The 17,735-nt window shown below is 38.4% G+C and overlaps 3 protein-coding genes across 3 annotated transcripts in view; all 3 read left to right on the forward strand.

The window, feature by feature from the left end:
* Positions 1 to 776, forward strand: part of LOC111702416 (janus kinase and microtubule-interacting protein 2) — a 6,433-nt gene extending 5,657 nt beyond the window's left edge. The window contains exon 6 of the mRNA XM_023474091.1: positions 576 to 776. Within this exon, the coding sequence (XP_023329859.1) occupies positions 576 to 776 (201 nt within the window). The remainder of the gene's footprint in view (positions 1 to 575) is intronic.
* A 1-nt stretch (position 777) lies between these two features.
* Positions 778 to 11,561, forward strand: LOC111702417 (uncharacterized). Its single transcript, XM_023474092.1, has 11 exons — positions 778 to 1,395; positions 1,542 to 1,693; positions 1,954 to 3,963; positions 4,388 to 4,608; positions 5,141 to 5,889; positions 6,051 to 6,250; positions 6,965 to 7,327; positions 7,877 to 8,080; positions 8,418 to 9,887; positions 9,983 to 10,821; positions 11,168 to 11,561. The coding sequence occupies exons 1-11, from the start codon at positions 1,116 to 1,118 to the stop codon at positions 11,349 to 11,351; spliced, it is 6,672 nt and encodes a 2,223-aa protein (XP_023329860.1). The 5' UTR covers positions 778 to 1,115; the 3' UTR covers positions 11,352 to 11,561.
* A 1,513-nt stretch (positions 11,562 to 13,074) lies between these two features.
* Positions 13,075 to 17,719, forward strand: LOC111702418 (exportin-4). The gene is made up of 7 exons (XM_023474093.1): positions 13,075 to 14,314; positions 14,368 to 14,973; positions 15,052 to 15,345; positions 15,435 to 15,602; positions 16,263 to 16,490; positions 16,906 to 17,223; positions 17,600 to 17,719. Exons 1-7 carry the CDS (start codon positions 13,109 to 13,111, stop codon positions 17,717 to 17,719), a joined length of 2,940 nt encoding a protein of 979 aa, XP_023329861.1. The 5' UTR covers positions 13,075 to 13,108.
* The last annotated feature ends 16 nt before the right edge of the window (positions 17,720 to 17,735 follow it).

Genomic DNA, 17,735 nt, shown 5'->3' on the forward strand with positions numbered 1-17,735 from the left:
TTTAAAAAAATGTACGGATTGGTTTAAAAAAATGTACGGATTGTACGGATTTTAAAAAAAAATTGTACGGATTGTTTTTCGAAAATTGTACGGATTGTACGGATTTCTTCTGAAAATGTACGGATTTTTGTACGGATTTGTTCAAAAAAATTTTGGCCACCCTGTATATATCTAAAAATCTAGAAAATCAAAAATGTGTATATTGGATAATCAGATTAAGGGATCGTGATTAAGGTATCTCATTCTAAAGTTTTCATCTCTGATTACTTCTCAGTTTTGTAATTTTTTTTCTGAACCTTTAATAAGTACTATTTTTTTCTGTCTGATCCACTTTTAAGCATCTTCCCATAGAAATTTGGGAGCCGGGGTCTGCCAGGGTGCTAGCCCTGATAATGGTTTGGGTTCTCCATGATGGGGGGAGGGGGTAATATCTTTCCCTAATCTTCTCTTATTTATAGCAGGCTTTTAATGTCTTGAAAGGTTTAAAACTGCCAACCTTTTATAAATCAACTAAATAGATGTATAACAGAATTCAACCTTTGTTACGAATTCTCTACTTTGAACGAATTTTCCAGGTGGTAGAGGAGCTTTGGGAGCACTACCTCAAGTTCCATCTCAAGGACACTGAGAGCAACGAGATCGTGGAGGAGGAGTATGAAAGTGACGGAGCCTTTCAGGGTTTCCGTAGTGCGCAATCTGGGTTTATTGTGGTTCGTGAGGAGGACATTGTTCAAGGAGAAGAAATTCAGGCAGTTGCAGAGGAGATCGCAGAGTAGAATCTTCGTTTCAAACCTTGGAATCAGATTCGGCTTCGCTAGTCGGAGAACCTAGATCTCACTTCTCGAGTTTCACTTTCAACATTATTGTTAACAACAGTTACTTTTAGCATTTCTTGGAAGTATTTCAAATACAAGATAGTTTCGTTGTAATTTAAAGAGTATAGAACTTCTCGGAAGATTAAATGCTAATCCACAGGCAGTCGACAATACTTGCCAAAATTTTAAACACCCTTTTTTGAGATATAAAATAAAACTGTTGGTTTTACTCGTATCTAACTTGATTAATATCTTTTAAATGTTGTCTTTTCAGATTACAACGCATTACGCATTGATAATATGCGTCCTACTAGGGCTAAGACCCCAGCTCGGACACCCCTTGGTATCGGAGGTATGCGAACTCCAGCAAGAACTCCTCTACGTGGGAACGGGGTCCGTCCTAGGATGGCAGGAGGAGAGTCTCACAAGGATCCGGTTGAAGTTTTCTGCAGGGTTCGTCCATCGGACGAGGAACCTGAGACCTGTGTCAAGGTGCTCTCTGATACTCTGATCCAGCTCACTCCTCCTCTCTCATCCAGAGCATACACTTCCGGGAAGGAAACTCAGTATTCATTCAAAGGTAGAAATTTTGTTTGATTTATATTTATCATGAAAAGATATTAACTCTTTTTATTTTTCGCCTTTTTATATCGCAATAACTTTTCATATTTTTTTTTATTCATTTTGAACACAGAATAAATGAATTGTAAATTTTTATCTTTTTAGAAATCTTCGGAGAGGAGTCCTGTCAGGCGGATGTATTCCAGCGTGTAGGACTGCCACTAGTCGAAGATCTTGTCAAGGGAAATAATGGCCTTCTGTTTACGTACGGAGTTACTGGGAGTGGGAAAACTCACACTATGCAGGGTACACTACAGGTAGGGAGATATTTTATGGGCGTTTACTATTCGCAAATAAAGGTCTGCTTATCATTTAAATAATATATTTTTTGAAAATACACTAATGATTTTTTTTATGTCAGACATGACCTTGGAGCTTAGATGGTTTTTATGTTCAACATGAGCTTGGAATGGTGTTAAATTTCTTAAAAATTTGGATTTGAAATCTTTTTAGTTTCGTTCACTTATTTTTCACTTTAAATTTGAAGTTGTAATTGTGTATAAACGTGATTTTGTAGGACGGAGGAATTATGAATAGAGCAATAGATGTTCTCTTCAACTCTATCAGAGACTTGCAGACCAAGAAGTACAGGCTGGTTCCTGACAAGCTGAACGGATTCGAGATCGTCAGTGATGCCGACGCGGCACAAAGCCGACAAACCGAACTGATCAACAACATGAAGAGCTCGAGGAATCGTCGACAGAATTTAAGTGATCCTGATCTCTCAAACCGAGTCCCAGAGTCCTTCAGAATAAATGTTGACGAGGACGCCCAGTACACTGTATTCATTAGCTATGTCGAGGTGTACAACAACTATATCTATGATCTCCTAGAGAATCCACAGATTGATATTGTGAGCGGGAAACCTAAACTTCTCTCAAAAAGTCTTCGTGAAGACAGTTTTAGGAATATGTTCGTGTATGGAGTTACAGAGGTTGAGGTGAAAACTCCTGAAGATGCTCTGGAGGCATTCTACAAGGGACAGAAGCAAAGGAAGGTTGCACAAACTCAGTTAAACTTGTCCTCTTCCAGATCTCATTCTATCTTTAATATTCGTGTTGTATCTACTCCATATGATCCACAGGGAGAAGATATTATGACAGATCCTACCGTTATGACGTTAAGTCAGCTGGCAATGGTTGATTTGGCCGGAAGTGAGAGAACAAATAGAACCGGAAACACCGGGGAACGGTTAGCGGAGGCTAGTAAGATCAATCAGTCTTTGATGACACTTCGCTCTTGTATTGAGATTCTTAGAGAGAATCAGCAGAGCGGAGGATCCAAGATGGTTCCATACAGAGATTCAAGGGTCACGCACTTGTTTAGAAACTACTTCGAGGGTCAGGGTAAGGTAAAGATGGTAGTCTGTATAAACCCAAGAATCAGCGACTTTGATGAGAACGTGAACGTGATGAAGTTTGCTGAGCTCACCCAGGAAGTGCAGATTGAGCGTCCTCAAACAGTTAGATTTGATATGGGTCTAACTCCAGGTAGAAGGAAGGGAAACCAGATTTACAAGGAGGCTCTAAAGAGACTAAACAGCGACGGAACCGTCGTGATGGAGGTTGACATGATGCCACTCTACAACCTGGGTCCAGATTGGCCTTGTCTCGAGTTGAGGCAGTGCGACGAGGAGGAGGTTATTGAGAAGCTGAAATCATATCTGGAGAAGAGGATTGATACTAGGAAGAGGCTGATGGAGGATAATTCGGAGAAAATGAGCGCGTTCCGTGATCTCCTAGTCAAGCAGGAGGAAGAGGTGGTACTTCTACGAAATGAAAACAAGAACCTGAAAAATCAGTTAGAGGCTGAGAGAAAGAAATCTCGCCAGTTAGAGACCCGATTATCTAACGCCGAGTGCGCAAATCGATCTCTGAACGACAAGGTCAACATGTACGCAGACATGAAGATCCTCTTCGAAAATGAGTTGGACGAGAAGGAACTGCTCTTGAACGCGGAGCAGAAGGAGAGGATCAAGACCAAGCTCAAGTATAAGCAGAGACTGATGACGGAGAAAGAGAAAATCAGTTATGATGCTGAAAGAAAGGTTCAAATGGAAAAATTAAGGCTGGAGAAGAAAAACGCCAAAATGATGGAAAAACTGGAAGAACTAAATGCTCTTGCATACTCGGAGAACACTGTTAACGATGAAAACATCGAGAACAGAGCTGTAAGAACCAATAGTGACCCTAACTTATCGATAGCAGCAAACACACGGGGTCGGTCCTCGATGAAACCAAGTTCAAGTGATCCTCGCTTGTCTAGTACTCCCGGACCCAGAAAATCAATTGCCGTCAGCAACATACGACATCGTAGGTCCCAGAGCGCCGGGGCGGATAATTGGTTGGATCACAGACCCATCAATGGTGTTGTGCCCATGGATACGGTTCTACAGCCTGTTCTTAAAAGAAGAAAGTCTGTGACAAGGTTGGAAGAGAAGGACATTGTAAATTCCAGAACCAACAAATATGTTCTCACAACACAGAACCAGATTGAACAAGGAGAAATGGAGACCAGGCTTTACAAGGTGAAATTTCGAATCTTAATATTTTATGTTAAATAGTAATTTTTCATTTAATTTTATATAATTATGTAGACTACACAGCAACTACAGTCATAATCAGAAAGACCCGGAATTAATTGACAGTTAATTTGGCAATTTTAAATGCTCAATAAAGGCAGACTACATTTAGGAAATAGCATGACTAGGGCTATTTTTTACTAGCGTTTCATCAATCATATTTGTAAAATTATATTGTAAAGTTGTCTGATTAATTGTAAATTAATTCAGGGGCTTTCTGATTAGCACTGTATATTAACGGAATTTTTAATCGAGACATTTAAAGACATTTACATGAAATCTTGATAATAATGATTAAACCCTAAATCTTCCCATGCTTAGGTAAAAACATTATTATTATTTGCAAGCTGTTTAATCCTTGTTTATCTAGGGTGACGTAATACCTACAGTTTGTGGAGGTCGTCAAGTCATTTTCAACGATATAGAGAAGTTGACCCAGGAGAGTCCTGAGCAGGGTTCTCCTAGGAAACGAAGCTATGAGGACTACCGAGGGATTAGTGCCAGGATTGCTGATCTCCAAGAGAGGTGCGGACAAGCAGTAGAAGGACACTCCCTTACTCCTGCTTTAACCCGGAGCAGAAAACGTTCCAAGTTTTAGCTTTGCATATTGGTTCACATCGTTTTCTAATATTGACTGTTAGATTCCTAATCTAATTCAGCTGTATAAACAAATGTTTTTGATTTGCCTAACTTATTTTTATACATTTATTATTTTTATAGAAGTTGTTGTAAATTGTTGTCGATATTTGAAATCAATACGCTTACCTAACCAATATTACTTCATGTAAATTATCGTACAACAAGACATCGAAAGCTTGAATATTCTCTTTTTAGCCTCAAATAAAGAAAATTGTAGTGCTCAGTTTTGTAAATGACAGTCGAATTATTGTAATTTTGCCAAATCACACCAGGAAATTGCATTAACATTGACAAATTTTAGTATGAATAAACTATCTATCAATTTCTGAAATCTTAGTTGTCGCTTTGATTTTCCTGTTATACTTTGTAGTTAAGGGTTTCAGATCATAATGAAGAGAAGACATGAGAAGGGAGAAGGGGGAGCTCTGGAAGCTCAGATTGAGACCTCCGGGAACCATCTGGAACATCTTAAATCTGATTAAAGAGATGCTGACAGCCTGCAGAGTAATGCAAGGTTTGAGTACACCAGTAAGAATACTAAGATCGCAAGCTTGAAGAGAGATGTGCACGAACTTGAGTCCGGAGAAAAGAATAAACTCACAACTTTCGGAGCATACATGCCTAGGTTGTGTGCTGAGATTGATCGTTGCACCAAGTTTGGAAAGAAACCAATCGGTCCCATCGGAGCTCACATCACACTGAAAGATAATGTCACGGATCAGATTAGTACAGTTCTAGAAGGAGAGATAGGTGCGTTGATGCTAGCTTTCTGTGTCAACTCTTCCAAAGATCAGGTTATTCTCTATAATATTTTCGAGAAGATGAACCTGCCAAGGAAACCTGCAATCATCACTAGTGAATTTAGCTCGGAACGCTATGATATCTCAAGAGCCAGGGTTTCCTCCCCCAAGTACACAACCTTGATAGATTGCATCGATACAACAGAACCGACTGTCTTCAATACCCTAGTTGACAGGGTTAAACTAGAGAAAATTATCATCATAGACTCAGCTGTTGAAGCCCAATCTATCTTGAAGAACACTGAGACTGTACCTAAAAACCTGATGTACGCGGTGGTAAACGCAAAACATCAATACATCCCAGCACCCAACTACAAGTCTTACTATAAAGAATACCGGAACCAACACCTTCTCAAGTCCAGTATAGAGGAAGTAATCGCCCTGAAGAAGGCCCAGATTGTGGAAGAGGAGCGGGAGATTGCTGAGTTGAAGAGTTAAACTTATGTAATCTTGAATGTAAACTTAATTTTTGAATATTCTCAAATGTATCTATTTTTTTCTAAAGTTAAGTTTGTATTGTTTCAAATTTATTCTAAAAGAACTTAATTTTTTGTGTTTCGAAAATTCATCCCATAAGTGATATTTCTTAAATGTGATTCATCGTATGTGTCAAAGCGAAGATTTTCAAATATATATTTTTTCAGATCATAATGAAGAGAAGACATGAGAAGGGAGAAGGGGGTACATCAAAAGTTCCGAGAACCTCCCAGGGTGTAAAGAATGACCCCCGACCTTGGCCTTTGAAGGCTGGAATGATCATGGAAGTTACGCTTAAAAACTTCATGTGTCATGAGGTAATTTGGCGCAAACTTTGATGAAAGTTGACTTTCTGGAAACAGATCTAAAGTGTTTCTAACTTTTTATCTACAATTTTTTACAAAGTTACATTGTCCAACTCACCGGTAATACATTTTTAAAATTAAAAAACCTTTGTTTCCCTCGTTCTTGGACGAAAAGTTGCTAAACAAAAGACTAAAAGCGTAATTTCAAGTGAATCTCCGTGCAAAGATGGTAATGTCCGATTTACAACGGTACCGGCCCATAATGCTTTGTGTGGTCAAGTGTAAATAAGATATGCATGTCTTTGTTTATTTAAACTGTTTATTTAATTTGTGTTTTCTTTGTAAAATTGAATTGCGCATTTCTTCCTTTTAGAAACAAACGAGAAATTCATACACCATTTTTAAAGTCAGAAAACCACGTTGTCTTCCAAATTTATGATGAGAGTAATGTTCAAGGGTACCCTTGTAAATTAGGTATTGCAAAGAGTGCCTAAATAGAGACAGTTAAACATATATGAATGGAACTTTCGCACGACATTTGCCTCAAATAAATAAAATCTGTTCCGTATATCTTTTCAACCTGATGATGGTGCAAACCTGTGATATTTCTAACTTTGACTATTTGATCTAGCAGAATTCATAGTTTGAAATATCCATACCTCTTCTTTATTATTGGCCAACGAGAATATCAAATCAAATCAAATTTATTTTCATATTTTTCTTTAGAAATTCAAGTTTGAACCGAACCAAAGATTGAACTTCCTGTGTGGGGAGAACGGAAGCGGTAAATCTGCGGTTCTAACCGCAATAGTTTTCGGTCTTGGGGGAACAGCTCGTATGTCAAATAGAGGAAACAGTAACAAGGGATTTATCCGAACTGGTCAGAACAGTGCAGTCGTAGAGATAAAACTTTGCAACCAAGGAGAAAACAAGTATAAACCCGACCTGTACGGTGATACTATTACTGTTATGAGAACTGTGACGAACTCCTCCAGCAGCTACAAGCTCAAGGATCAGCACGGCAGGGTTGTGGTCGAGAAGAAAGTTAAAGAAGAGTTGGACAACGTTTTGACACACTTCAGCATTCAGGTGAGAAATTTATTATTGTTTTTTTGGGTTTGACTGAAATCTGTTTTATTTTCGTTATTTTTTTCTTCAGAGTTTTTACGCATTTTTAAAAATCTTGACATTATTTTTTTTTAAATTGTTAATGGTAGTTTGTTTGGTTTTTATGCATCTTAAAGGGACTTTCAACCTGATTTTAAGTCACAATTATAAAATGGCACGTCATATTAACAACGGTACTGTTCAAAGCTTTGTATATTTAAGAATGTTAATGTTTTCCTTTTATAATTTGGTAATTTTTAGTTATGAGGTTTCTTTTTCGAATATCTTCTGCAGGAACTATGGTGGATTAAAATCTTGTCAAGTTAGAAAAACAACGATATCTTCCTCATTTAAAGTGTACCAATGTGAATCAAGCATGCCCGTCTTGTTTTTTAATGTATAATTGTTTAAAATTACCACGACAGTTCCTTCAAGATTTAGTTTCTAGATTCAATTTACCCAAACTTTTTACCCAAGTTGAGTAAAAGACAAATGGACATTTCTTGGTTTTATGTATTTTAATTATTTCAGGTTGAAAATCCGATTATTGTTCTCAATCAAGACGCATCTAAAACCTTCCTGTCTAAATCTGACCCTGAGAAAATGTATCAGTTTTTCCACAGATCCACACAGTTGAAGGACTGTGAGGACTTCTACCAGGCGGCGGAGGTAGATAAGGAGGAGGCGGAGATATCCCTAAAGAAGAAGTTGGAATCTCTCCCGGAGTTGGAAAGGGTGGGTTTATGCTAAATCTTTTAATTTTAATATTTATGTTGTGTCTTCCCATCCTGGATACAAGTTAAAACCTTTAAAATGTACAAATAACAACTTACGATAAATTTTCTCTGACTCCAATATCAAAAATCCACCCCCTCTCCCTTTAACACCCAGTTTTTAACCCGGGTTTCAAGGAAACATCTATTAGTTAGAGAAAATTTGTTAATATATCCTCAAAAGCCCTGAAAATCCACTTTCCCCCACCTTTAACCCGAAAAAAGGAATATTTTTGAATATTTTTTATTATTTACCCGTTATTTTGTTCAAATCCTTATATTATATTTTTGTCTTGTAGGAGAATGAGAAATGGACAAAAAAGTGGGAGTTTGTTGAAAATCTTCAATCCCGACATGACGAGGTTAAAAACAAGAAGAAGGAGCTGGCCTGGGGGCTCTACAGGGACAAGAAGATTTTGGTAGAGGAGTCCAGCAAGGTGGTGGAGAAGGAAAAGAAGAAGATTGAAATGGCGGAAAAGGAGATCGAGGGGATTAACAAGCGGGACAAGGAGATGCGTGCCAGGAAGAGGGATGTGGAGAAGGAGATCCAAGATATAGCTAAGGATTACGATCCCGAGTCCAAAACGCTAGTGGATCTCAAGAAACGTCATGATGAAACTAAGAGACAGGTTCAGATTGCGGAGAGGGCTGTGTCGGAACATGATCGGAAAATCAAGAAATGCAAGAAGACGCTTGATTCCATCACCCAGGAGATTACGAAGCATAAATCTGGGAAGTGCCGTGAGTATGAAGAGAAAAGAATAGCTCGACAGAACCAGATGCAGGAGCTTCAGTTGGAGACAGAAGCTCTGGAAGCTCAGATTGAGACCTCCGGGAACCATCTGGAACATCTTAAATCTGATAAAAGAGATGCTGACAGCCTGCAGAGTAATGCAAGGTTTGAGTACACCAGTAAGAATACTAAGATCGCAAGCTTGAAGAGAGATGTGCACGAACTTGAGTCCGGAGAAAAGAATAAACTCACAACTTTCGGAGCATACATGCCTAGGTTGTGTGCTGAGATTGATCGTTGCACCAAGTTTGGAAAGAAACCAATCGGTCCCATCGGAGCTCACATCACACTGAAAGATAATGTCACGGATCAGATTAGTACAGTTCTAGAAGGAGAGATAGGTGCGTTGATGCTAGCTTTCTGTGTCAACTCTTCCAAAGATCAGGTTATTCTCTATAATATTTTCGAGAAGATGAACCTGCCAAGGAAACCTGCAATCATCACTAGTGAATTTAGCTCGGAACGCTATGATATCTCAAGAGCCAGGGTTTCCTCCCCCAAGTACACAACCTTGATAGATTGCATCGATACAACAGAACCGACTGTCTTCAATACCCTAGTTGACAGGGTTAAACTAGAGAAAATTATCATCATAGACTCAGCTGTTGAAGCCCAATCTATCTTGAAGAACACTGAGACTGTACCTAAAAACCTGATGTACGCGGTGGTAAACGCAAAACATCAATACATCCCAGCACCCAACTACAAGTCTTACTATAAAGAATACCGGAACCAACACCTTCTCAAGTCCAGTATAGAGGAAGTAATCGCCCTGAAGAAGGCCCAGATTGTGGAAGAGGAGCGGGAGATTGCGCTTGTACAGACGGAGATGATCGCTCAGCAGACCAGGGTGAAGGAGGCGATGAAGTTGATTGAAGCCGAAGATAGAAAGATAAAAGCTATCCGGCAGAAAATCCTCCAGAAGAACACAAAAATGGAATCATTGAACGCAGAGGAATTTGCAGAGCAGCCTCCGGTAAGTCATAGACACTAATACTTCCTTAAATTTTATTTCTTAGAGGCAGGGATCTAATTTTTAAAAACCGATTTATTTTGACAAGATTATTTTAGGACATTGCAGCTTTAGAGGATGACAAGGAAAAGTTTGCTGCAGAGTTGGAAACCTACGAAAATGGAATCAAAGAGAAGAGAGAGAAACTTGAGGCTGAAATTGAGATTGAAACAGCTGCAAAAGCTGCTAAAGAAGAGCTTGAGAAGGCTCTGAACGAGAAGATGGATATGATCGATCCCTTGAAACTACGCTTAACTGAATGCGAAGACGCGATAAGGAAGAGCAAGAGAGATGTTGATCATTACATTGGGAAGAAGGAAGAATACAGAAGGAGACTGAAAGGTTTGGAAGATGAATACAATGCTAAGGTTGCGGAGAGTGAAACCCTCCTAGAACGTGCATTTACGTTTGGCCCAGATAGGATGGAAGTCAAGAAAAGTATCGACATCTTGAAGGAGGAAATATTAAAGATGGAGGGGAAGTTGCAGAAGCTCAAGGAGAACACTGAACCTGTTGAAGTTGTTAAATCCAACTATAAGAAGTATCGCAGAGCCTGTGAAACCGCTAAACGAGAGTTAAAGGATCTGCAGAAATTGATCTCCGCCCTAAGCAAAGCAATCCTTCTCCGGAAGAAAGGTTACAAAATGATATTGCGTGCAACCTCCCAAGCCGTTCAGAGGAGCTTCACTACTCAACTGGATATTCGGAAATTCGTTGGTAGACTGAAAATCAACCACATTGAGAAAACCCTGGAGGTCAAGGTGAACCCGAATGAAAGCAGCACTGCAGGAGGAATGAATATAGATAGAGATCTCAAATCTCTGTCAGGCGGAGAGAGATCCTTTACTCTTGTATCTTTCATCCTGGCTCTTTGGAATGCAATGAATCCTCCCTTTAGGTTTGTAAGGTTTTATTTTTATGTCAGGAATTTTTAAGTACATTATTTAGTGGGGGTGTATTAATAAGGTGGTAGTTTTCTAAGAAACATTTATCATGCACAAACTAATTAACAAAATGAATAAATCCTAGGGTCTCAATCAATATACAGTATATATTATCTACAAACTCTTTTAGGTTAGGCCAGGCAGATAGATAGTTAGATAGTTGGTTGTTATTTTGTGTTGCGTGAGTGTGTGTGGGGGGGGGGGTACATATACAGAGATTTTACGGAATCCTATAACATTAAAAAAGTTATGTGATTATAAAAAGTAGATTTTAGTTTTTACACAAAATTATTTGATAAGGATTTTGGACGAGTTCGACGTGTTCATGGACGCAGTGAACCGACGAATCTCCGTGCAGAACATCATCAACTACGCCAGGGAGGACAGAAGGAACCAGTTCATGTTCCTCACACCCCTCGACACCAACAACATCGAGATCAACTCCGACGTCAAGATAATTAAACTCCAGAAGTTGAAGAGTTAAACTTATGTAATCTTGAATGTAAACTTAATTTTTGAATATTCTCAAATGTATCTATTTTTTTCTAAAGTTAAGTTTGTATTGTTTCAAATCTATTCTAAAAGAACTTAATTTTTTGTGTTTCGAAAATTCATCCCGTAAGTGATATTTCTTAAATGTGATACATCGTATGTGTCAAAGCGAAGATTTTCAAATATATATTTTTTTTAAATACTAATGGCCAATTTCTTAGAGGTTCTACCATTGGTAGAACCATAGTCACACTATGGTTACGCTTTACCAAAGCAGTGTAGACTGTAGATAGATAGATACGACCTATAGTTGTACCTATGGTAACATGAATTAGAAATTAAGATAAAATCCTGTCTGAACACAAGTTGATACATTCAGTAATATATATAATCAACAATAAGATATCAAATATCCGGGAATGGTTATGGAAGAAAAAGAATTTTTTTTTGATCAAAATCGACACTTATTATTCTTCTTTTTTTCTTGACCTAAAGAAATTTCTGTTAAATGTATAGTTTTGGTGAATTGATAAATTAAACGGTACGAAGTAATTTCTGTTACAGACAATCGACAGTTTCCTTCAACCCTCAACTCACTCAACACAAAGAATAAGAAATATTAATTTGCGTATTTAATTTGTACGTCGTAATTTCAGAATCTATATTTTTTAATTGAATATTTGTGTCATGAGATAGAACTTGTCATTTTAAAATTACGTTAAAGATTAACACCTGTTAAATATCAGACGTTTTGTTAATGAAGAGATTCCAGGGCTCATTGCAGTTTTCTTTATGTCGTCGGTTGTCATTCAACAACAAATATGCAACGCGTCGTAATTTCAATTAATTTTCCCAATAAGCCGGTGTGTTGCCTGGAGAGAACTCGTACCTGCGCTGGAAGAATTCTTTTTTCTGTATCATAGTTTTGTTCGTTCAAGATCATCTATCATATTCAAGTGCAATCAATGTTACGTTAAAGTATGATACATCAGATTAGGAGGAATTTGATCAAATTATTTTCTTTTCTTTAATTTACAACTCAAGGAACTTTGTTGTTAATTTCCTAATATACGATTTTTGGACCCCTCCCCAAACACATGGATATAATTGGTCATGTGGCCGCACCGTTCGGCCCCGTGGTCTGTCCTAGCCGCGGCGCTCGGCCCCGTAGCATGTCCAAGCCACAGCGCTCGGCCCCCTAGCCTTTCCTAGCGGCAGCGCTCGGCCCAGAAAGCATCTTCACCTAATCTTACCTTAAATAATAAAAAAATAAAAAATAATATTTTTGCAGAAAAATAAGTGGTCATGTACAAAATTGATAGGCCCCGTCCAAAAATCGTATTCTAGGACGGACCCAATTTGTTATTTTGCATCTTAAGTTTTTTATTAAGTTTTATAAAAAAAACCATTAGTAGAGTACTGTTTTGTTATGTTGTGAAATATAAATTGTGACATTGTCAGCAAGGTTAGTCTTTTGTTCCAACTAATTAATCAAGGATCTAGGCGACCCTGACACAGTTCACATCAAAGAAATATATTCATATACCATTAGTTCCTATTCAGTGAATTCAGTGCTTACAGGTTGCATCATTGCATTCTTGTGAAGAATATGGCGCAGGTTTTGAGATAGGTTTTAATGATATGAATGTTATATAAATGTTTATATGCATTGTTGGACATTTTCCTTTACAACCTTAACATCCTTGTGCGTAAATTAAACCTTGACTGATTTCAGATGTAAGATCAAAAATGGCTGTCCAGATGGCGGCTGAGTTGGAAATGGCGGCGGATATTGTCCTAGGCCCGCCTAATCTCGTCTCGGCGGAGCAGCGTGCGACGGCGGAGTCGATTTTTATAAACTTTCGAAAGTCTGTTTGCCCGTATACTATGTGCAAAGAGTTATTGGAGACGAGTAAAAACGACTACGTATTGTTTGAGGCGAGCGGACTCATCAAGGATGCGCTTATAAGGGAGTGGAATGAACTCCCTGCCCAGGATATCCACGCTCTCCGAACCTATCTTCTCCAATATGTAATTAGTAATCCGTCCTGCTCAGCGTTTGTTCGAGAGCGAATCGTCCAGGTTATAGCTATCATGGTGAAGCGACAATCAGTGGAAGATGGGGGAAAGGATCGTAGCCTTGTGATCGCTGAAGTCCAACAATTAATTGCTAGTGGAAATCAACAGATGCAAATGATGGGATGTGCGATCATTACAGCATTGATGCAAGAGTATGCTACAACGGTGAAATCTTCGGATGTTGGTCTACCATGGGAACTTCATTTCAAGGTCAAGAAACAGTTTGAGAGCACAGATCTTCAAACCATATTTAGGTTTAGCATATCAGCCCTCAAGGAACTCTCCGCCCAGATCGTTCTACCGCTTAACAGTGATATGGAATATCTTTTGAGGAGGTTGGTTATGATTTCCGAAACCGTTCTCTCATGGACCTTTATCAACGTAAATCTTCCTAAAAAACTCATATCCGTCTTCGAGTCTGATCAAAGTCCAAGTCTACGTCCTGGGGTTGCCTGGAAAGAGATACTTTTGGAACCTTCTCTTGTTCCCTTTATCTTTGATTTCCATTGGAGGGTCCGGACCAGCAGTAGTATTTCTCACCATACCCTGAGCTGTCTAGTCCAGCTTGCTAGTCTTAACGGACAAACTTTAAATGCCAAGAACTTGAGGCTTGAACATTTGACAACGTATGTTAGGAGTTTGACCCAGCTTATTGAAAATATTGGTCGCACAGGTTCTATTCCAGGGAAGGAAGCTTTAGGAATCTCTACAATAGTCAGGAAGCTTATACTCTTCTATCCCCCTAATATACTGGTGAATATTGAGGGGGAGCTGCTTCAGAAATATCTGGAGCAGCTTGTGTCTCTAACCTGTGGGTTCCTCAGAGCTTCTCTCTCTCCGGGAACTGACGAGGAGGAGCAGTTGTTATTTAACGAGGTAAGCAATTTATTACAAAGACGAAAAAAATTTTAGGTTAATTTTTATTTTAGGCCTTTGAAAATTCAATGGAAGCTTGGATCTCAATCCTTAATGAAAACCAGTTGTTCCCAACAGGATATTGCAAGGAAGCTGCCGCTGCAATATTTAAAACCTTCATCGAAGTTCATCTGGCTCCTCCGGACGGAGTACGACGAAGAGGTTGTGTTGAGGATGAGGATGAGAACGAGGACGCGGATAGGGTTAAATACAAGGATACTCTGAGCACTGTTGGAGCACTAGGTCGAGAATGCCTGGACTACTCTATGCCAGCTGTAATAACGCTACTGGAGAGTAGGATAACTCGGCTTCATGGACAGATTCAACGAATCTCAAGCCAAGGAGGAACAGAGGTCGATGAGGTTCTCTCAGACTTGTTCGAGGACATCCATTGGATCCTTCTGATCGGGGGCAACGTTCTTTCCATGGACGTAGATGGAGAAACCGCTCTGATTCCTCATGAATTGATGCTGCATTCCATTGCTCAGGCTTCTTCTGTAGATATTTCCAAATCTCTGGAGGTTCTGGCGTCTCCGGGGAAGTCTGCTTGTGAGATCCCTGGATATGAATCCTCTGATCATATTGTTAGATTGATTGGAGATGTACTCAGACTCACAGAGGTTTGTGGTTTATATTTGGTAGTTATTAATAACAATAAACTTGAATAATAGGAATATGCAATTTTTTTCCTTTTTCAGGTTGAAAAAAGAGCTTTGGAAGCTGGTTTAATTCATCTCTGGTCTCCTCTAGTCTCCTCTACTGTCATGTGGTTTCTCCGCCGTTGGTCTCACACCTATCTTGCTACACAGGAAGCTATATACCAGGAGATAAGTGGCGCACTCCTCACAGCATTTGGTCGGGATACAGAGGGAGCAACCTGGACGGTCAATTTTCTTTTGGAGAAATGTATTTCAAACCTGACACGGCTAAACTCCGAACCTGATGTTATGAAGGATACTATTGGGCTCATTCTCAGCTTTGCAGATTCACGAGTAAGTAATGATTAATTAGTAAAAATTATATCGGGATGGGTTTAATCGGTCTTTATGTTGTTTTCTTGTTTAATTTTGTTATATTTTAGGAGAAGTGTGGAACTGTTTGTAACAGTCCTGGTCTTCTTAGTATCCTACAGATCGGAGTTCAACCTAACACAATCCCGTCCTCTTGTAAAAGAGGATTAATCAAAGCTCTAGTATTGGTTGGATCTGCTCAGGAGGATTCTGTCAGTAGGGAGCAATATTGGAGCCAGGTAATAACAGATAAATAGGAAACACTTGTATAAACGGGACTGTAGGTGTATTTTCTAGTGACTTTTTAATAAAAAAGTCCAGTTATTGAAAAGGTTTTATGAGTGTTTAATTGATGAATTGTATTCACGACCCCATTTATCAGGGTAAATACGTTGAGCTTTAAGGAACTGTAAACGTAAGTTAGTAATACCCGATTCATAACTCTTCGTCTGATCAAGCATGAATTAGATATCAATGTGTATAATTTAATAAACGGATTATTACCAATTGTGGTTTCTCTAATAAGTGACTTGCACATTTCTACTACAGTAAAACATGCAGGAATTATCAGAAGCAACCTTTTTTAACCCTAGAAAAAAAGATAATATCTTCCACATTATTGACCAGATAAAGGTTTCAAATCTTTGCTGGAAGAGTCACTTGAAATTACGCTTACAGTCCCTTTAAGCTAAAGTTTTCACCCTGACAAAGGGAGTCGTGAATGCAATGAATTAATTAATACTCCTCAAACCTTTTTAAAAAACGGGATTCTTTGATTAAAGGGTTTCCGAAAATTGCATTGACAAGACAGTTTTTTTTTTTTGGGGGGGGGGGGGATTTTCATGTCTAAACTCTTATTCAATTTAACAACTTTTCATTCTAACTGTATTCTGATAAAGGTTCTGAAACCTCTAGAAGCCCGGTACAAGGAGATAGTTGAGAACCCGAACCTGAAAACTATCTTTATGGACGAGATTGTGCGGATAGCAGTGATAGATCTCCTAGAGAGCTTTACAGGAGTAGTACAGGGTTGCCAGGTGTCCACAGTGCATCAGCTGTTTGGTTGGATGCGTCCAACTATTGCCTCACTGGTGCATTTATTGGCCTTATATCATAACTACAATCAGGTATAAATCTGTTAGTTTTTTCATTTTTCTTTCCATGGATTAAACAAATATTTCGTGGATTTTTAAAATTGTCAAAAATCGATTTTTTTTAGATGCAACTTTTTGAAAATTGAATCATCCATTATCCTTCCCTGGTTCACGCAAGGCCCAACACAAAATTTGGGCCCGATCGGTTCAGCCGTTTTGACGTTTATTGGATACAAACAAACAGACAGACAGATGAACCATCTACTTATATTTATCTATTTTTTCGCGCATTTTCAAAATTTTACAAAAAACTTTTAAACACAAATTTTTGAAATTTTGATCCTTCATAAACCCGATCGGTTCATCCGTTTCGACGTTTATTGGATATAAACAGACAGACAAGCAAAGTATGTATATGGATGTAAAATGAAATCATATCTATTTCTAGGTGGTTGAACTAATATTGGAACTCTACTGTGAAACTGCCAAACGTATTCTCTGCTATTTAACCCCAGCTGAATCTAAAGCTTTCTACGAAGCGTCCCTTGCCCTAATAAAAACCTACGCGGACCATCATGTTGGGAAGAAGAGCTATAGTAAGGAGGCTGAGGAGGAGCAATATAAAGATCTTCTTCTCTTCATGGAACTCCTGACTAATCTGCTGAGCAAGGATTTTATAGATCTCAGTCCTCCTGACAGCCAGGATACAGATGATACTGTTACTGCGGCGGATGTCTGTCTATTTGGGTTGAACATCATTATGCCGGTATAAAAACAATTAATTCATGCATCAAATTCATGTTCTAAAAAGTGTAATTTTTTAGCTCAAATTAAACAATTTTTACATTAAATAAGGAAAAAATTATAAATTATGCCTCGTACCATTTTATTTTACAAAAAAAAATTTTTTTTTTTTTAAATTACAAATACCTTGCTAAAAAGGAAAAAGAATGACTTTTTCTTGAAATAAAACAATTACTTTTGGTTTAAAGTTACGGTAAAAGCGTAATCTCGGTCAAGGTTACTTGAAATTATGCCAACAGTTCCTTTTAAGACTGAGGTTGCATAAATATTGCTCCAAAGTATCAAATGTTAATTGCTGTTGTTTTGAAGGATTTGATGTAATTAATAATATTGTTCAGTTGATGTCGGAGGAGCTGTTAAAGTTTCCCAACTTGTGCCTCCAATATTTTAATAATATTGTTCAGTTGATGTCGGAGGAGCTGTTAAAGTTTCCCAACTTGTGCCTCCNATACAGTTAATATTTTCACTTAGGCT

The sequence above is a fragment of the Eurytemora carolleeae genome, unplaced genomic scaffold, assembly GCF_000591075.1.
Source record: "Eurytemora carolleeae unplaced genomic scaffold, Eaff_2.0 scaffold488, whole genome shotgun sequence".
In the NCBI taxonomy this organism is placed as follows: domain Eukaryota; kingdom Metazoa; phylum Arthropoda; class Copepoda; order Calanoida; family Temoridae; genus Eurytemora; species Eurytemora carolleeae.

Excerpts from the sequence above, each read along its gene's own strand:
- LOC111702417 (XM_023474092.1), top strand. The coding sequence starts at position 1,116 with ATGCGTCCTACTAGGGCTAAGACCCCAGCTCGGACACCCCTTGGTATC. Across the intron at positions 1,396-1,541 it reads AACTCAGTATTCATTCAAAG|AAATCTTCGGAGAGGAGTCC; the intron begins GTAGAAATTTTG and ends TTATCTTTTTAG. Across the intron at positions 3,964-4,387 it reads TGGAGACCAGGCTTTACAAG|GGTGACGTAATACCTACAGT; the intron begins GTGAAATTTCGA and ends TTGTTTATCTAG.